Genomic DNA, 21443 nt, shown 5'->3' with positions numbered 1-21443 from the left:
CAAAACATGACACTACTGTTTCTAATTATTATGTTAATCTTACGACTAAACCCTCACTTTATGAGTCACGATTTATTCAAATGAAGAGGATGCATTTTCTCCGCACAGTTACTGAACTACAAACAAAGGCACGCACATAAACACGCGCACACGCGCACTCTCACGCGGGCTGCATGCGCTGAGGGGGCGGGGCCGCAGCATCGACTGACATGTGAGCGCATCTCGGCCATCAGAGGGCGGTTGTGTAGCGTTGTGAGTGCAGCGTGTGGCTTCTGCTGCTGCTGGTGCTGCTGGTGCTGGTGAGGATGATGGTGATGGTGATGATGATGAGAGGAGAGCGTGGTACACAATCCTTTCAGCGGAGATCCAGCGGCTTTAAAGCTGCGCAAAGAACACTAAAGCCCGAGCTCAGGTGCCAGCTGTGAATGCGTTGTACAGCGTCGCCCGTGTCGCTCCTCTCGGATGAAAAGCAGGAGCGCCAAACAAAAACCAGGAGAGACTTGAAAGTGCGCAGCGGGCTCGAGAAACAAGTCCAGACAAGATTCAAGCGCATTCAAGTGAAGATGCCCAAATGGCCTCTCGTCGCAATGGGATTTGAGTTGAAGAAGTCCTCCCGATTCAACTCGTTCAGGTAACCGGGAACTTTCCAACAAAAAAAAAGGAGAGAAAAAAGCAGCTTTTTCTTCTTTTTTTTTCCTTTCTTTTTCTGGCTTTCTCTCGACCGCTGGGATGTTGTGAGCGACGCGTCGCCGGGGGACAAGAAGGAGCCGGGACGAGAGGGGATCCAGGGCGGCGGACGGAGCACCGGAGGGGATTATGGCTCTCGCAGCGTTTTCTCTCGGCCTCGTCACGCTGCTGGCGCTTACTAACTTACACCCGACGAGCGCCAACGACCGGCACGCGGTGTACTGGAACAGCTCCAACCTCCTGTAAGTGTGTCTCTCTGCGGAGAACGAACTTGTGTCCGCTCTTTGTTCACGCGCACCTGCCGACGACTTGTTTACAGGACGTATACCCCTCTCACGGAAAGGCAATAAGTTATTTCCCTAGCTTTAAAGATGAGACACAACGTCAACCTGGTGGCCGTCATCTGTCTCATTCAATATGTTTCATCTCTATAAATAATTTCGAGCCCTCACATTTCTCTCCTCCGTATAATCAGACGACAGTAAAGCATCTCCAGAGGGGAAGTGTTTTATCTCTGCATCCTGCATGCAGAGTGAATACTGAGTGTGTGTGCGTGTGCGTGCGTGTGTGTGTGTGTGTGTGTGTGTGTGTAGTTTTTTCATCTCACTTCTGCTTCACACCAACACATGTGTCATTGGAGCAGCAGTCACCTTTCCATCTTGCCCTGCTCTCCCTCCAGTGCTGTCCGTCACCTTTCCTGCAGCACAAATACATAATTCACAGGCGCGTGTGTGCCGCTCAAACTTCCACACATCTGTATGTGTGTGTTCACTGTGAACGAGGGCGCCTGCCTGCCTGCCACACACACACACACACACACACACACGGACACACTTCCATGACACAAACACTGCGCCTATATCCTCTCACTCGTACTCCTCCCACAGCAGAGAGGTGGCTCACCTCAGGTAAGCTTCCCCAGGCTCTCCTATATCTCCCTCTACCTGCCTCGCTGTAAAGCCAGCTCGCTGTGGGGGCAGAGAGATCGATGTGGATTCGACTGCCTTTGTCTTCTCATTAGCCACCAGTGAATCCATCTTTCTCACATTCTTTTATCTCCTCTCCTCCTCGGCCCCCCCTCCCTCCCTCCCTCCCTCCCATCTCTATCTGTGTTCCTCCGCTGTCCATTTGTATGCACATCATACACAGGTCTCTCCTATCGCCTCGCTGTATCTCATACTTGCTTATTTTCATCCCTCTCCTATTTTTCTGCTGCGTCTCACCAGCCGGCCTGTCCCCCTCAATCCCCCCCCCCCCCCTCCTGCCTCTCATTACCGCACCCCGCACATCTGCTCCTGGTCCCTCATTCACCTGCCAGGCTCTCCGCTGAAAACACACATATAACGTAGGATCAGAAATTGTATTAGTAATTTGAATGCGCGCGGACGTGGAGGTGATTAACATATTCACAGGTTTCCTCAAGTCAAACAGTCAGAAAATTGCCATTAAAGCTCACGGCGACGGTCAAGGTGCTGCTCCCGGCACGGCCAGTGCCTCATTAACGTTGATGTGCGAATGCCACAGTCACATTCGCTCAACTATTCTCGATTTATAACGGCAACTCATCCCGTTAGTGTGACACGAAAATAGAGGAGTGGCGTATTCCCCGCTACTTGCATTTAAGCTGCGTTAAAGTGGCCAGGTTTTTGAGTGTCACAATCAGTATTAGTCCTATCTATCAATTTTAATTAGTCCTTCGCTGTGTGCTCAGTCTCAAATGAATTTGAACGGCGCCGGATAAGGTGGCTCCGTGTAGTCGTTCATCACAGTGTTAGCACATTCTGTGGCTCTGAATTGACATTTATGTGTTAAAGTGACTAATATGTGCTCATCTTAATGCATTCAGAATGTACTCTGTGTGTGTGTGAGAGAGAGAGAGAGAGAGAGGGAGAGAGAGAGAGAGAAAGAGAGAGAGCAAGAGCGAGAGAGAGGCATTGGGGGATGGGGAACGGAGAAAGAGACAAAGTGCAGGTGTGGGTCGACGTGCCTGCGTGTGCAAAACCTCCCCTTTCTCCACAGCCAGATACACAACTCTAAAATAATAATGCAAAAATTGACCCAGTTTGCCGGCAGCAGACAAATCCTCAGCGGCCGTGGCGAGAATACTGACGGCCGTCAAGATAGAAGGGGCCGCAGGCTCGGGGGGCCCCCGCTTCTCCGGCACTCTGTCCGCACGCGTGGACAACTTCGTCCAGCTCCGGTTCGAGAGACAAACTCAGGAGGGAGCTGTAAGAAATGAAGGCGGCGACAGAGAGCCAGACACTCGAGGCCCTTTAGGGCCAAACTCTGGTCTGGGGCCTTAATGTTTTTCCCTTGAGCGCAGACTTCAGCGCAGATGGTTACGGCACAGCTGCGAGAGATGGCATCGCTTGGAAGCCAAGCTGTTTGTGCCAAGCGCCATGAAAATGGCTTTTTATGTTAATGCGCCGCTAGAAATGTCTTGCTCTGGCGTATTGGGAGTCTAAAGGGGATCGTCACGTCGCCGATACCCAACAACACTGCTGTTTGATTATTTGCGGCTTGTCTGAAGTAAACAACACCCGAGGCTTATTCAAGCTTTTTTTCTCCTCCGCCTCGGACAATTTAAGGCGCGATGTCTCGATTATCATAATGCAAAGTAATAGCTCAGAGTGCTTTAGATTACCTCCCCAGTCCGTCACGACGCCCCACCCTTAGAAAGTGTTGCTCTCAGCCTCCGCTCCCCGCAGTGTGCCCGGCCAACTCGTTACAGATGTCCCCGCTAATGGCTGACTGAGGCAGGGAGAAAAAAAAAAAAAAAACCCCGCACACACGCAGCCCATTAAATCATCTCGCATCTGAGGCCATCTGCCAATTAGAGGGGGGAGATGTGGAACATCTTGAGAGCACGCAGGAGCAGCGGTGCACTGCGGTAGCCTCGCCTACCCACCGGCAGCGCCCTGTGCTCCCGCCACCTCATCCCACCAGGTGTTTGGCCTCGGCGGTTGGACCGGCCGGCATCTCCATAATTGGGAACCCCGTGTCAGCATGATCAAAACAACAGCGCCGCTTCTTCCACGAGTCACCCGGTGCGTCCGCTGGCGCTTACAACTTAGCAGGACACCGGAGTAATAAGCCTCTGCGCGGGCGTGGGAAGGGAGACGGGGCACCGAGTTTGAAAACGTGCCGCACACGGCTTTGCTAAATTGCCGTCGCCTTCCGTGCCCAGCAGGATGAAAGTCTTCTTTCACTGTTTGAGTTACAGATCGGCGTGCTTCGAGCGACACATCACAGCCCCTGATTTAGAGCCGACACGGAGTCTGCCGGGGCCCCGAGACCGCACGAAGGTGAAGAAACAATCCAATCCTCCGCACCTCCCATCGGGTGCGAGAAAATATATCCTCACCTTGACAAATGGCCTCCCTGAGACTTTGAGGTGCGGGGACCAATGATCAATGTTGAGTCAAGGCGCCTTGTTACTCAACAGGCTCATTAACCGGCAGGTCGGTCTGCGTGGGCGTGTGCAGACTCAGCTCGAGTTGGGGGCGGTTCCCTGCAGGCCGGACCAGAACCCTGTGGGGTGTCTACACGGAAGGCTTGTAGATATTTAGTTGCAGTTGAGGGAATTGTTATTGAGAAATGAAGACGAGAGCGAGATGAGCGATGGAGAGGGAGAAGTGAGAAAATAGATGGAGGGAACGAGAAGGATGCGAAGTGTGAAGAATGTTACTGCCGGGGAAGACGTGGGCGTAATGGAGAGACTGGAAGGAGAGCACGCCGGAGAGGTGGAAAGCGGAGCAGTCTTTCAGAGAAAGAACGAGAGGGGAAAAGATTGATTGAGTTGGCCTAAAGTCAGGAGGGGTGACAAGAGAGCGCGGGTTTCACCGGATGTGGAAGTTAAGGTTATTTGGCCGAATGTGTTGCAGCTGCTGTTTTCTGACGAGATAATACCTGCGGGAGTTGATCCGTGCTAATGCGGACACGGGCCGGGTCATTCATGTGGACCGATGCTCTGAGACAATAGCGCCTGCGCGGCGTTCACCTGCCCCGCTGGCCGGCGCCACGCCGCGCGGGCGCGGCGGCACACACAGGCTCCCAAGAGGGACGAGACGGTTTCATACCTGATTACATGCACGTCCAGCCGCTCCGTCTCCGGGCCATTTTTGCATACAAATGCGTTTTAGTCACCGCCATTCAATTAATTCTCTCACATTCATTGTAGAGCATTAGGTAGTGTGTATTATTTATGTATTCTATCTTCTGTGGCTGCATTTGTGTTAAATGAGAATGTGTGAACGCCACTGATGGAAAAGTGAAAATGTATCTTTTTTTTTTTTTTATATGTACGTTTGTTTAATTAGCCACGTCTCTCCATCTGTGATGAAGTATCCCCCCCCCTCTTGAATTATTCAAGTTGTTTGTGGACATTTGAACGCTTTATATTCTTGATCGGCCTCAGACATCCGGGAGATTAGTTTGATGAACAGCGCTTTTAAACGGATAGTTAACTTGACATTATCACCTGGCTTCATTATGCCGAGGTGGCGTCTCGAAGCTGATTGGTCTGCTCAGCGGCGCGCTGGACATTTTTAGCTCACATATAAAAGAGTCTGCTGTGAGTCACGTAAATGGATGGAGAAACACTGAAAGGATTGTTAATGGTTTGTATGGATCCAAGGGTGGGTGAGCGGATCAATACATTTATATGGTATGGAGAGGTGAGTGGACCCCGGCCAAACAAAAACACTACACAGTGGCTTTTTGAGCAGCGATCAATACGAGTGCATCAGGTGATCAATGTCCAAATGTATTTTTAATTGGATTTCGCGGTGTGACAGTAAATTTCCATGAAGTATTCTCATGGAGCTCAGGAAGCCGAGATGAAGTATCGCCTTGGAACAGCATGCTGGAGAATTGATTATCTCGGGCTTGTCAGTCAGTGCTCCGGGGCCTCACGCTCCATGGAGGCCCCGACTGCGTCTACGCTAAGCGAGGTCTCGGTCGTGGAGCGGGTCACCGCTTCAGAGGAGACGACGTTCCAAAAAAAAAAAAAAAAAAAAAAGGATTCGCGAGGCTGAGCGCAGATTAAAGAAAAAGATGTTTTCTTTCATACGTCTCTTAGATTTAAACAAATTGTACGTTATTGCTCCACGAGATAAAAATGGAAGGCTTCCTTTCATCATGACGTACGTTTAGAATCCGCATGCTTCACAGATTCAAAGGAGAGGTGAGAACATCGGTACACAATACATATAAATATAAACACAGCTCACAGCTCACCTGCTTAACACTTTAAAACAAGCCAAGTGAACAGCGCATCAACGCAGACGTGTTGTTCATATTCGAGGTGCATTGTTAAAATATGTCGACGCTTGCAGTCAGACTCAAAGGGCTTTATTTTTATTTGACTCTACAGTGAGCATGGGTTAAATAGGGAACACTTAATCAATCTGGAGTTTAATAGATGTGAACCGGGGAAATAGGGAAAACTTCTGTCACAATAGAATCCTCCATCTTGGGGCTTTCTTGATCTTCTCTTGTCCCAGTGGATCTCAGCCAGGGTTCAGGGAGCCACAGGGGCCCTTGAGGAGGTCCCCAGAAATATGTGGAATCGTATATTTTCACTTTAATTCACCATAGAAGCGACTCCAGTGTGAGTAAGAATCATAAGAGTGACGAATCTCATCTTAGGTTTTTACTTAACTGCCTCAACAGTCTAAATTATTGTCTGAATTTATATTTAATAACTGAAATCTTCAGACTCAGATGGCAGTTCTCGAAGGGAAATTTTATCAATTGAGGATTCGTGAGCGCACGTTAAATCGTGTTTGCCAAATGAATGAATGAATCGTTAGAAATTACACATCCTCTTCTGGAGTAGAGTAGTTTAACTGAGCTCGGCTCAGTTCAACGTAACAATTTGTAAACTGAGGTTTTCTCAGGTTACAAATAGTTGAAGACAGTTGAAGACTTCATTTTTTCCCTCGGATCTCGGATTTCATGGGATTGCATGTTATACAAATTGCGTGGATGTGCAGGGTTTCAGAATGTCGAACACTAACGTCACACTTCTTACTTTAGTTTATTTAAGTCACGCTTCCTAAAAAGTTCTGCTTTCGGAGTATCATATGTGTCTCAAGGGAACCCAGACCTGTTAGATTTAGCAATATGGGAACAGAGTCTGGACAGTAGCATCGCGCGGGACACCGTGGTCGGGTCACCGCAGGCTGATTCATTCCGTGAGCATTTTTGGGCAATCATTCGTTTAGAGAGCCAAACGTGGTGATTCTTCTGAACTTGTCTTACTTGTGTTACGCTCGATTGCGATAACTTTAATTCTAGTCTGTCAAGTTTCATTGACAGGAGTCTGACAGGTCGGTTTATGACATCTGCCTTGTGGGATGGGGGGGGCGTTCACGCCGCAGCGTTTTAGGGCAATACTGCGAAGCTATCGGTGTGATTGTTCAAATGCAATTGGTTATACCGGCTGGCTTGAATGTACCAGCTAGCAGTGGCCGCATAGTGGAAAAGACTCCATCCAGAGCTACTCCAGGTGAAGCAGGTGCCACTTTATTTTGAGGAGTCCAAAAGAAAACATAGTCAAGCCCTTCATACGCCATCAAAAGCGATTAGCATTCCTCGCGCTCCAAGGTTATAAAAACTGCACTTAACTGGCACTGGGAACCCACAGGAGATAGTCCCGATGCCAGCCAGGTAGAACCAATTTCAGACTCAATGATTTGAATGCAAATGCTTTCCACCAAAAAAAGCTTTCCAACTTAGAATGGGAGCTCCACAGTACATTACACTGGGAGTCTTCACTGCAGAGCCCGTTACCCACTGGGAAATTACACTGCCGCTATGATGGAAATGGCTGCCATGTAGGAAAAAGATCAAAGCTGTTGATGGGTGGATGGTCACTGGCTGGAGTTTGATTATTTGGGAAATTGGCCTTGTTATGCTACATGGCCTGGAAAATGATATGGCAGCCACAGCAGTCGGTCAAAATAATTTGTTTTGTTATTGGAGCAGAAGGCCTCTTCTGAGGTGCGGCAATTGAAGTGATATTTTGCACCGACCAGCGCCCTCCGAGTTATCAGTGTCCCTTCATAAAAACGGCGGCGAGTGAGGACACAGGTTTGTGCTCTGTCATATCTTGTTCTCTGTTCATTCCCTTCAGGTCCTGAGCCGTGACAGGTCTTCCCTCTAATGCTCTTGGGTGCTTAACAACAGCGGTGTTACGAGAAGTGGAATCTGTCCTCACAGCTTAGTGGATGATACGGCTCCAGTTTTCCTTTCATGCGAGGGCAATTTGGAATATGGGCAGCGTAATAATTAGGTATTCTGTTATAATTGAGATTTTTCTTTTTGAGGATATAATTATATGAAGGTCTGAGACCCCTTGGCAGGCGTCGTCCCTGTAATGAGAATATTTGAAGAAAATTGAAATCGCTCTCTAGTCCTCTGTGCATCTAGAATGACTACAGGTAATTTGACCCTTCCGCAGCAGCCGCCACCTCCAGTGACTTAATATATCCCTCTTATATTGTTAGAGGGACCATTTAAATCAGTACATCTTCAAGCGAAACTGTTCTATTACAAATATGAGAGCAAAGTCTTTGGAGCTTGAAAGTGTGATGTAAGTCGATTGGGTTGGACGGCGGGCCTGAGCTCTGGCAGCCAAATGAGACTTGTTTTCTTGTGATGAAGCTGGAGGGCTGATCAATTTTTACATTTGCAGATATTTAAAGACTCCTTTCTGGTGCTGTCGCCGCACAAAGCAGAGAGAGCATTTCTGTGGTTGTAAACTATACAGTACGGACTGTCCACACTAGCCATTATGCAGGGTTTGACACTTTTTGACATCTAGCTAGCTGTCGGGCTAACTTTTTAAATATGACAACACTACAGTGCATAGTGGCATTTCACTGAAGCATGTAGTCAACAGGTTCATTTCACAGTTTGCTTTGGCTCTGCCCGTGATTTCATGACGGCCATTTGGGTGCAGGACAGTCGTAGCGTCGGTTCATTTTGTGTTTTAAAGGGAGGCGTTGTGGCAATGACGCGCTCAAACTCTGAATATTAAATACAAAGTCAGAGGATCAGAGTACAGCTCTGTCCGTGGCGCCACACTTCTTTCTTTCCGTCCCTATCTTTACCTCATCATTTAATCAGATCTCGTGTTGGCCTGCATCAAAAATCTATTTGGAATTCATTTGCCGCCTTGATGTGTAAATTCAGTTATGGTTAATACATGAGCTACGGCACATGCATAATCATGTCTCTCTACTCACACACGTGCATTTTTCCTTTTTTTTTCTTTCCCTTCCTGGTGTTCTCACCCATTGATTTAAATGGACAATACGTGACTCATCTCGCACTACTGCCATGCTCCATCAATGGGGAGGTTTCCTCTCCCCTGCCTCCTCTCTCTCTGGAGCGGTGCGTAGTGTTGGAAAGAGAAACAGCCCACCAGGCAGTCTGTTATTTGCATTTCTTACAGCAGAAGGGGCGTATTTGAGGAGCGGTGGGGAGGGTTGGAGGGGGGGGGGGGCGCCCTGCTCGTTATCCCCACATTCTGAATGCTTCACTATTAATGACCAGATGATAGAGGACGTGTATAGCAGAGGCCAGTCGTCCTGTTCACCATACTCCCTTGTGCAACTTCTCCTCTGGCTGTGTACCAATCTGCCGTGTTTGTTAAGGAATTTGTTTGGTTCGCTGTGGGCGACGTACATCTGCGTGAGCTGCTCCCATGGACTTGGTAGCACATTTACAACAGAACATCTCTTTGTGTCGACTTGCGGTGTGTGTCGGAAATCTGCTAACATGGTGGTTTTTATTTTTCCTCCGATGGTAGCAACGTGTGTAATGCTTCGTGGGGACTGTGTCTAGACCGGCGTATAGTTTGTAAAACTAGCAGACACACAGAGACCATCCAGATCCTCACCATGCTGTGTGTGGGTGTATAGAATATCAATGTCCTGCGGAGCGCTCTCACTCTCTCTGTGTGTGTGTGTGTGTGTGTGTGTGGCTGCTATTAAGTGGCACTTACGGTCTGTCTGGGTTATTTGCGTGTGCATGCACACTGTACATGATTGTCTGATTGATTGTTGGTGAAAGCGGAGTGATGCGTCTCGTTGTTTCGGCCCTCCCTCTCATCTCCGTCAGTCGGTCCCTTTCACGCCTGCGTTCCCTCTCCGGTCGCGGCGGTCGCTTGAAGTGTTCCTGCTCAGCCTCCCGTTCCCGCCCGGCTCGCATCTTGCGTGGTGGAGCCGATGGGAAGTCCCCAAAGGCCGCTTCGCTCAACCGCATTGCCGTGCGTGGGAGGAGAGTGGGCACCACCGCCCATTTACCTCCCTTTAATTTATTGCTCTGCTGCCATTGTGCCATTGAGAGAGTGAATCACACACATTGTGTCATTATTTAGAAATCCCTTTTCACCGCGCATGCACTTGTCCTTCTAGTACAGTGGAGGTGCACACGAGAGCGGCTGCGTTTTCCTTTTCCTCTGTGTGTGTTTTTGTGTGTTCAGAGTGCCTTTCAGCCTGGATATATAAAGTGTACATACAGTAGGAGATTGATGGTTATGATAAATAGATTTGCTTTTGCAGCACTTAAAGGGATTCTGTGCCACTTCCCAGGAGGAAGAGAGAGTGATTGAAAAAGTTACGACAAAAAAAAAAAAAAAAATAACCAAAAGGAAGAGGAAGAAAGTAAGGTTGGGGGAGGGAAGTGTAAAAAAAAAAACAGAAGATGGAGGAGGGAGATATAAGGCAGTGCGGAGATGTAAAGGCAGAGAGTGGAGTGGAAGTAGGGATATGGGGGGAGGAGCAGGAAGGGGAGAGGAAGAGCCTGTATGGAGAATATTAATGGTGTGTCAAGTAGTGGAGTATCTTTAAAGACCTCAACCTTTTCTTCTGGTGCTCATGCGTATTGTATGGGAACAAGCAGCTTAGAGGCACTGCTGTAAAACCAGGAAAGAGCGCAGAATACGAAGCCGCATCAATGGCAGAATTTCCCCCTCTTGCACTCAACCGACAATATCACATTTGGCGCATTGTTTTTTTTGTTTTTTTACCCCTTTATTCCAGCATTAGGAGCATGTGTTTGGCTCAATAAAACATGTTCATTAGAGGTGACTTGTTTGTTCTTCCACGCTCGCTGATTTAGCAAACATTTGCTCTAATACATCTATCGACTGTATCTATCCATCCGCTCTCTTCTCTGTCTTCCTCATTCACACTGTATCTCTCCCTTTCTGTATTATATGCACATACTTGAACACACTCGGCAATTTTTTTTTTTCGAGTCGCAGCTGTGTCAGGACTCTGAAATCCCTCCCAACACCTGTCAACGGCGGATCTGTGCGAGAAAGAACCGCAGGTGTGTGTGTGTGTGTGTGTGTGTGTGTGTGTGTGTGTGTGCACATGAGAGGAAAGGAATCAAGAGTAAGGAGAGAGAGAGAGTGAAAGGGGGGCTCATTTGCCACATGATGCAAGAAAGAAACATGGCCGGCCTGCGTGGAAGCCAGTGTCGCAGTTGACAGCCGGTGACAGGGCCAGGAACGGGCCTCTCAGAGCGGCAGGCAGCAAGATGGTATTCCTTTTTAATGGAGAAATGACATCAATGCAAAAGACACACACACACACACACGGTATAGTGGCAGGGAGAGTAACAGCTGAGCACATTGTTAAGAGTTAAATGATGTAGTGGGGGAGAATAACATATACAGCCTGAGGTCGTTGTTTATGACGTGCAAAGCAAGTGTGACACATGGCGACGGGGAAAGATGGATTCCTCCCGTGGAAATTGGTTTAATACCAGGAGGTTTATTCCCTGAGAGCCCCGACTGATGTTCAAAACATTGTTGGTCGGGTCTGAAAAAAAAAGAGAGACTGCAGATAATCAAATTCACATCTCTGGCGGTTACTTTTTCATTTGATCCGGGGTAATGTAAATTGGAACATCAAAGCCCTCTAGTTCTCTTCTCTGTCAACATAAATCCTGTCGGCGGAAAGTTTACTCGGCGCATTGTCACGATTCCCTAATATCTGCAACAGCTTCTGACTTGGCATTTGCAATTCATAAACCAGGTTGTAATCCCTAATTAGCAGGCTTTAATTTCCCTAACGGGAATGAACTTTCGGTCAAATTAGAGGTTCCATTAAGTTTTGATTCTAACCTCCAGCGCCTGCCTTACAGGGCTAAATTAGTGCCAGGGAAACCATATCTCCAGCTAATGTGCATTGCCAGGAAGATAACAGCAGTTTCAAAAATGCCAGCGACATTAGCATTCCTGCACCGTGCTGTGTGTGTGTGTGTGTGCGCGTGTGTGTGTGTGTGTGTGTGTGTGTGCGAGGTCTCACTTTTTAAATCTATAAAAAAAAAAAAAAAATGCTGTTCGTCAGCAAAAAGCCGACTCCCCCTCCTCCTCCGTCCCCCCATCGCCTCCTCTTCATTAGACAGTTCATCAGCAATCTATCATGCTATGTATTATTTATGAGCGCTTCCTTCTAAACACGCAGCACTGGTTTCTTTAGTTTTTGAGTTATATTTTCAAACTCGTGCCAGCCCTATTGTGTGTATACGAGGAGAGGGAGAGAGAGAGAGAGAGAGAGCACTCTTAGCTCCAGAAAATGATGCTCCTCGGCTTAATGAGGACTCGTTCCCTGGCAGCGTCGCCACCCCCACCCAACTCACCCGCGTCAGCTGCTCTGCCAGCCCCTGCTCACTGCCTTGTATGCAAATACCCCTTTTTTTCAATCAACCTTGCGGTTCAGTCTGAGGCGTTCGATATCGGTCCGGCCTTCTTGCGAGGTAATTTACCCAGAATTCTTTTGACCCGCGAGGTCACCCGGTGGAATGACACCGTTAATCACTAACCTCAAGACGGTGTTCACAGCCTCCGAAGAGACGGGCGAGGTCACCGAAAGTAAACGGGCCGTGAGGTTGTTTTTAGAGACGGTGCTGATGGGGGGGTGTGATCGCTCTGACTGGGTGTCAGCCCCACTGAATGCTGGGTAATAATGATACATCATGTGCCAGAGTTCGGGGCTTGCCGAATAGGTTATTCTGCATTGTAATAACGTAAGCCCCGACCTGAAGTTGTTGTTGATTGACTCGCCAGCTTCTCTCCAGAGGCGGCAGAAACTCACCCGGGCGCCATGTCGCCGACAAATAAGTAAGAGCACATATTGTATGATTGGAAACGAGATACTGCCCAGATTGCAGCAGCTCTAATGAGGCAATTACAATCGAACATCATTTAAAGTAAATAATGTAACAACTTTGTATTCTCAACATTAACTTTAACGTTGTCTTGACTCTTGTTTTGCATTATTGTTATTTAGTTATTGCATCATTACATTCACACCATCAGGTCTCTGGTGTGAGATGAGGAACTCAAGGGAAAATCCTTTTATTCAGAAGAGCCAGTGAAGCAACGTGAAGCACTTTAAACATCAGCTGCTTATTTTGCTCTTGAAAAAATATAAAACTGAACTAAAATCTTTGTTTTATTCTGACTATTGCGCTCTTCTCAGCTGGATTTTTGTACAGCTCCTTCTCAAACTTGACAGCATAAACGTTCTAAATGAACACCTTTGTATTTCCTGTCACAAAGTTGGTCAATGCAGAAGTTGCCAGAAAGTGAACTTGGACCAACTCTGTTGCCAATAGCAACACAAATGGCAGGGAAATCCTTTTTAACCTCGAAACATTAATGAATTTTTATAAAGAAAAAAAAAAAGAACCGTTAAAAATAAAACGACCTTATAAGAAAAACTTAATGACTTCAAGTTAATAATTGGTACTCGTGCAAGAAATCCTAAAAATGATTCCCTTTTATTTGAACATGCACACAGGCATGTCTAAATAAATTTGAAGATGTGTGTGTGTGTGTGTGTGTGTGTGTGTGTGTGTGTGTGTGTGTGTGTATAAATATGTAATTATTTGCCTTAATTCAAGTCCATATTTGACCATTCCCCATCTCATGATTCATGCCTAATACCTGCTTTCAGTGCCAAAACAGGAAGTAATGTCCCGTCACAACAGACATGCAATGAATGGTAACGGTATTAATAATTTTATTGCTGGGTAAATTGTGGTATAATTCTAACAATATCGTAACTATAGTTTAGTTGCCATGAGCATAATCTTTACCATCGTCTATCATGTACTTGCCATTTGCAGATGTTGCAGAAGTGACGCCGCGGGGTTAAAATATCTGGTTTTACACTCCACCCTGTTTCAACACTTGCTGTCAAGTTGCCCCTGAGCAAGGCAATAAACATTTCATTCTTCAAGTAATGCTGTCTAACGGCCAGTGGTACAGGACTGATTTTACTCTGTGTGTGTGTGTGTGTGTGTGTGTGTGTGTGTGTAACCCCTCCACCTCTGTGACATTAAATGGCGGTCTGCGTAAACAAACGTGGTGTGAGTCAGCAGGGTGTGCGCGGCCCACACATGCAAGACATGATATGACTCAGAGGTTGGAGATCGGTTGCACAAAGACTGACGCTGAATCTCACCTCCAGCCACCTCACACTTTCTCTCACAAACTCAAATGCCAGATCTCCCGCTTTCCTGCCCTAAACCCTGCGATATGTACCAAGATGTGCCGTAAATCCACCGGGACATTCTTTACATCCTCCGTGCCAGCCAACAGACGCGGTGCGGATGGACTCGCCAGAAGACTCCTAATCGAGGAGTAATTGTGAAATTGTATTGAGTATTGAGAAATTATGCAAATGGTCTTGTTCCACCCTTTTCCGCAAGATGCATGTCGCGTAATCATGACAAACTGATTAAAGTTTTGATTGGGGAAGAGTTTGTCGCTGAGTTATTAGTGATGTGCTTTTATAAAACAGCTAATCAACTGAAAAAGTCATTGTACGACCTGAATAATATAATGTCTCCCTAATCAAGGAAGATGAGGCGACGCGCACACACCGGCTCAGGCGCCAAAGCCGGTAACTCTGATTCCTCGCCGTAAAGCCCTGCAGGTGTGGTCCACTCCTCCTGCGCTGGCTATTAGCACAGCCTATCATTGGTATTCATTTCCCGCTCCTAATTCCCCCACAGTATTTTTTCCCGATCTCACTTGACAGAGGACCGTGGGTTAAACGCCGGGGGGAGCGCTCCATCACGACTAGATCTGATCCAATTAAATACAGATTTAATCAGCCCCGCAGTCGGCGAGTGAATACGCAATGTGATCAGGCCGGCGGTAACTGGAGGCCCAGCAGCGTGGGAGCTGGCTTCCATCCACGGGATGGAGGATTGGCTTAGCGGCGGGGGGGGCGGGAGGGCGGGAGGAGACACCTCGATCCAATCTGCCCTGTCGATTGAGCACACCCACGTATATCCGCGGACAGGCGTGTGTGGAAACGCTGCTCCTGCAGTGGCCGCGAGCCTTTCGCTCCGCTGACCCCTTGACCCGCTGATTTAGAGTTGTGAGACGCTGAGCAGGCGGGGCGACAGAGGCCCCCCCCCCCCCCGTGGAAGATCTGCAAGATGTACTGTTGATGCAAACACACAATTAATGCATGATTTAGGGACTGGATTGTATCTGTGTCAGGTGGGAGCAACCTGGAGGAGGTTCATCTTTGGCTGACTATACCAGAGGCTGCGGAGAGAGCAAGAAGAAAGCCCCCCCCCCCCCCCCCCCCCCCAACCTGCCAGAAAAAGGAAGATTTTCCCTCCTTCCTCCCAAATGGCTGCAGGTGCTGATGGTTGAAACCTTTTACTCTGCAGAGGAAGCAGTCCTGTGATATGAAGTACAGCTCCCCAGTGCCCCATCAAAGTCCACTGTAACTGCTGTGTCACCTTCAGAGTTCCAAGGGAGGATTGTACATGTGGAGCTGCTGCAGCGCCTGCTAATGAGAAGTCATTGGGAAATGGGTTGCTTTTTAACATAACCCGATGTCCGGGGTCGTTTCCGTTACGACCCGAGACTTAATTACACGTCCTGCTGTTTGGTGGATGGTGGCGCTTGCCAAGTCTGCGACGAGATATTGAGGAAAAGAAGGAGTCTGGCTGTCATTCAACTGTGTCGCTGTAAATAAGTAATGCCTGCCTCAGTTAAGCTGGTCCAACACAATGCAAACACAACGCAGCACTGCATTAAGCGCCCTGTTTAGTGTCTGAACCCAATCCAACCTGGCGAGTAGATCACTGTGCCCGGTGAATCTAACAAGCACGCCAGTCATTTATGTTAATGCGAACAAGCTCCTCTCGTTCGCTGTCTCTTTAATGTTTACAGCGATGAATTATGTGCTATCAGATCGTAGCCTCGCATCCCGAGCGCTATTGGCATTCAAAGCACTCCTGCAACCTTTATTGAAAAACCCACAGAAGACAGGTGCCTTGAATTTCAGAAAAGCTTATCTCAGTCCATTGTGTGAAGGGAAAAAAACCCGCAATTAATACAGCATTGACTTGAGGAGATCTCATAGTGCTTCCCAATGAAAGGTCTAAAGAGGTGTATTTGTTAATTACACCGTGAAATTATTCAAATTCTTAGTGGAAGCATTTCAGCCACACTCGGCCCCTGGGACGAGCGTCTCTCGCTCCTCTGCCGCCTCAGATCAGCAGGCTTTAATTGCCTCTTGTGTTTGGAGGAAGACCCGCCTCACTTGTTATTTGCAGGTGTAAATGAGTTAAGGAGAGAAAGGTTACTCTCAGCCCCACAAGACCGCGCAGTCCTTCAGGGTGGTCCTTTCTCACCCCTGGCGTAGTCTGATATCTCAAACAGAGCTGTGTTTGAAGTGCTTGGTTGGGTGCCTCCGCTTTCTGCACCGCGAGAGCCACCGCGCTGCTTGTTCAACTCCGGCAGCCCCTCTGTAAGTTCCCTTCCTTTGTATTTGCATACCGAACAAACAGGAAATTGTGTTCATTTGTATGCAAATGTGTTTGTCCCCAAGGCCGGGATTTTGAATTAAAAGTTTTACCGTCCCATTAATTCCAAATTACACACAGGCACCGACATGGGCTCCTCTGCCCCGACAGGGGGGCATCCGACTTGCCATCCAAACGCATCTCTGTCAGTTTGGGCTGTTTAGTTTGCCATCTGCGATAAGGAGTCGGGAATTTGGGTTTAATCTGGTCCGCTGATTTGCAGATTGATCGTTTGCGCCACGTTGCAATCTCCTCTTAATTATCCCACGGAAATATGCAGAGATTTTGGATGTGATTGATATTCGAGGATACTACGAGAGACAGACGCGAGGAGGCCTTGGAGTGGTTGACTGACGGGTTGCGAGCAACATGGTGAATGAGGGGGAGTGGTGAAGGCCGTCCACTGTGCCGATGCAGCACACCTCATCAGCCCTGCTCATTAAAATACATGTACAACCTTATGAAAAATGCATGACCCCATCAATGACGTGTGGCATGTATGGCCTGATGCTGACAGTCAAGGTAATATGAAAAATCAGCAGCTACACACGGGGCTTCTGGAAAGAGACTTTGCATAAAGGCTCTTGTCACAGTTTTGCAGATCAAGCACTGACATTGTTTTAATTCTGCTGTAAATCCTGGTTGTCATATTGAGTCTATGATAGATAGAACTCTACCTCTATGTTTGTTTGAAACAATAAAATAAAAGGTTGCAGTTGACTTTGCAGCCCGTGCAGCTCGGGACACTCTAAATGATGAATGAAAAGAAAAGGGCCAAAAAAACATAACCAAGAAGCGATATTGGGCCGTTCTTAAATGGTAGTGTTTTCTTTTCTTCTTATGTTCTTTAGTTTTACTGCAGTGGTCGTCAATTATTCATTATGATTTTCCCACATAATTCAATATTTGTACTTTTAAGCGTGTGCTTCTTCACTAGTACAAGTTTGGATAAAAAAAAAATTAAAAAAAAGGTTTTTCACACAGGTGTGGCAGCTGCTGGATGAAATTCACCATCTTTGAATGTGTAAAAACACACACACACACACACACACAGCACTGTTCACCTATTAATAATGCATTGAGCACATCTTGTACACATGCAGAGTTTTGGCAGACATCTGATGTCTCCGTGTGATGAGCCAAGGGGGACACATCATTTCTGACTCTCCAGTCAGAGAGCGATGGTGGCAACGTGTGGATGCCAGGTTTGCTAATGAAAGGGGGATTTTTTTTGGCTGTGTTGTTCCAATGACTTTAAAATGGCTTATGTTTTTTTGGAGGTGGTACAGAACGTAAGCTGGAAGGAGCCGCCGCGAGAACAATGAGTCTGACAAAGAGCCAGACTTACATTCAGTAATGTCAGCTCAAAGGGGAATTAAACTGTTTGCTACAAACACTTCAACAAATCAAATGTTATGGCTTAGACGAGTGGTCTTAAGAAACATCCCGAGATTGGAAAAAATGTCATTAGTTATTTTTAGCGGCCTTAATCTATCCCTTAAATTTGGTTTATTGCTTTTGTTGTGTTGAAGGTAGCAGAACGGAGACAATGTGAGAACCTTTCATTCTGTCAGAATAAACATATTTCAGTAAAAAGTAAAGAGAAAAGGAAGAATATACCTTTTCAAAAAAGATACAGTATATAATAATGTATCGCATATTGAATGAAACACAATTGACTTTCAGCTTTCATTCTGTGTCTAACAATCTCTAATCTTGAGTGCTGCTATTTCAAAATATAATTATTGTGGCAATACTTTATCTCAATCATGAAACAATATTCAGAACATCTATTCAAAGGAATTGGTTTGCACACTGATGCAGTTGTTTTGTTTGATTTATTACCAGGAAAATCAATGTGAGATTTATCAACAGATGGAATCACGCTTGTTTTTGCACCTGAACGAAAATCATTTTTCAACACTCGGAGAAAACGCCAGGCAGCTTTCGCTTTTCATTAGCAGAACTGGCAACCGCCCTCTCCCACCGCTCAGCTCGCCTCACATCACTCTGATTGCAAAAAGGATGTAAAATCCCTTGCCGTTGGTTGTTGTCATGTCAGACACCCTCCGAAAAGCTGCGTGTGTAAAATAAAAAAGTCAATTTAAATATGAACTGCTTTTAGTTGCTGCTTTTTCTTTGCGAACAAAAAAGTGTTCATCATTTTCACACGTGACTGAAAACGCACTTTGGGTTTCATACCCAACAAAAGTCGCAGAACAAAAGGTCCTAAAACTTTCCTGGTTGCGGTTCATTTTGTAACAGCTGCTGGTCTGGAATAGATATGCAGCGGATTTGCATTCAGGTAATTGGAGCAAATATTGAACGTAGATGTGATTGCTTAGTCATGTTTCACCCTGCGCCATCCTTTTTGGACTTTTTCAGAGGGCCCGCAGCCTTTGTACCGTGTGTGATGGAACATATTCCTTTGTAATGAGAGCCGTCTGTATGTTTCTGCAGCAATGCCACAAAGACATATTAGTGTGTGTGTACTATTTCTAATATATAATACATGTTCTGAGTATCACTGATGTTGGCACACATTCAAGCAAATGCATCCATGAAATAAAAAGACAGAGCAAGTGACAGCTGATTCATACTCAACTGCGCCTCAAAAGTCAACGCAGTATTAATAGCAAACTTCATTGGCAGCCATTGAGTCCGTTGACTACTCATGTGCCTCCCCGCTGTTTTACTACCCTCCCGATTGTTCTGTTCCCAAATGAGCTGCCACCGAGAACAATGCAGTCAGCAGCAATGTACATTTCGTGAGACGGAGACGGTAGTCGCAATGGCCACGCGTCATTACGAGTCATCCTCGCGTGAGAGTTGGAAAGAAAAGCGGTGACTTGGACTGGAGGAGATCTGCAGGAGGAGTCTGAAGGAAAATAGTTGGTGAACGAGGGACTCAAGGTTAAAGAAGGTGGCAGAAGAACGTGGCACGAAGTGTTCGAGCTCCATTATGGAGGCCTCCAACTTGGACACCCTATCCACCGGTTATTAGCGCGGAATTGGGGGAATTGAATTAGACTGACTTGTCTTTAAAGGCTCCTAGAATCCAGCTGCCAAACCCCTTTCTGCCTTTTTGCCCGAGAGCCAGCGCGAGCCAGCGAGGGTCAGCGGGGGCGCCTGATTGGGCAACGACCGCCAGTCACAGCCACTCAGAGACGCCCTGGGGGCGCGGGGAGGGAGGAGGAGAGAGCCGACCACAGCTTGGCAGCTCCACTGGAGTCTGATAAGCTTTAATGGCACCGCCACAATGATTCACACCATGTGAGACACACGCACACTCACACACACACACACAGAAATACAGAACCACACGCTAACACCTCTAGCAGGCTTGTGGGGAATGATTTCTGGACCCTGGATGAATTTGCAGTAGCAGGGAGTCTCTATTTACCAGTAATTGCATTTCTCTGCCCTCTTTCAGCCCTGTCTTCAAAATGTTCTGTGCCTCAGGAAGTTGAATGTGTCGGCGTGGGGGGAGGGGGAGAGAGGTGGGCGCAACAGAACATGTTGTCGGCCTCACGCGCGCCCTGCCTCAAGTTGACAGCTTATAGGCCAATCTGCACCTACATGAATACAAGCCGTGTACGGTACACAGCCTGTCAGACAGGCCGGTCGCATCATCTGCATTTCCCCCGAATAGCCCGCTCAACCGAAACCGAATGCATTTAAACCGCAGCGCACGCGAGTCTTTTCGCCATACAATGACTTAATTGATTCATTTACTCTCCATCAGCAGAGCTTCGTCCCAGCAAACGGAGATGTTCAAACACAACATCTGTATTCAACGCTGCTGTCTGTTGGTGTAAATTATGATTAACGGTTTTGGGTGTTTGGTTAATTTTTCATGATGGGAGGGGTTCAAGTCAGACAGTGAGGCTGATATAATAAAGCAGCCCGGTGTCCCAGGGAGTTGTGCTTGTATTGGACTATTCTGCCGCACAATGTATATCTGATGCCAACGTTCAGTGCCAGTGCAGGACGGATGGATAAGAGACGGACGTAAGGGGGTGTGTGTAGTGCTTCTAACTTTCATACTTTACGTCCTGTCACAGACCAACAATCGATACCCACAATCGGTCTCTAACCTTGAAAGGGTATTCCAGTGATATAGTGGTTGAGGAACATAAATAATAAACGCCGCAGAAGTAAAAACACTCCATCCTACATGTCGGGCCCCACCTTTTTTTTTTTTTTAGCTATGACAATTTTATATAAAGCAAGTTTTGAGAAGTGCTGCTAAATTGCGTCATGCATACATGAATGTAGCTTCATGAGAGCAATCTCAATTTACTGAGGTAATAAATCAAGTGAGAAGAAGGGTCTTTTTCATAGACTTCTGTACAATCAGACTTTGTACTGCAACCGGAAGAGTCGCCTCCTGATTGGCCCTTAGAAGCAATTTCACGGCGCTTCCTCGTTCACTTTTTTAGACCTGGAGGTTACCGCTTGTACAAAACATGGGCGTGAATGCGCTTTGAGTGGGCGTAACACGAGAAAAACGCTACGCAACCACAAGTCCATTTATCATTTACCATTTTCATCCCCAGCTCCTCCTGTTTATATGTTGGATTGCCTCCAATGTGTGTATCGAGAAAAAACTAAATCTTTTTTTAAAAGCATCCAATTGGAGTGTAAAATAAATCGATAATTTAATTATTTGACAGTGAATGCAATCTGGCATTTTGCAGAGTCGTCTTATTATTAATGTTCTGTCAGGCAATACACTTGAATTAACAACGACGGGGATAGCAATGCACCAGCACGCACACACATATCTGTGTCTCTTGGCTGATCAAAAGGATTAGGGTGGGAACTGGAGGATGTGTGTGTGTGTGTGTGTGTGTGTGGATGTTTGGGTACGAAGATGTCTGCTCCTGCTGCAGATG

General features: G+C 47.0%; 1 protein-coding gene across 2 annotated transcripts in view; it reads left to right on the top strand.

Moving 5' to 3' along the window:
* The first annotated feature begins 249 nt into the window (after positions 1-249).
* The window catches only part of LOC137785165 (ephrin-A3-like), a 55574-nt gene continuing 34380 nt past the window's right edge, over positions 250-21443 (top strand). For both annotated transcript variants that reach the window (XM_068576246.1, XM_068576247.1), the window contains exon 1: positions 250-929. In XM_068576246.1, the coding sequence (XP_068432347.1) occupies positions 817-929 (113 nt within the window). In that variant the 5' untranslated portion in view covers positions 250-816. The remainder of the gene's footprint in view (positions 930-21443) is intronic.

This window comes from Clinocottus analis, unplaced genomic scaffold, assembly GCF_023055335.1.
Source record: "Clinocottus analis isolate CAN_PGR_092001 unplaced genomic scaffold, fCliAna1.0.p SCAF_14, whole genome shotgun sequence".
Classification (NCBI taxonomy): Eukaryota; Metazoa; Chordata; class Actinopteri; order Perciformes; family Cottidae; genus Clinocottus; species Clinocottus analis.
This window is presented reverse-complemented; position numbering and strand designations above follow the sequence as displayed.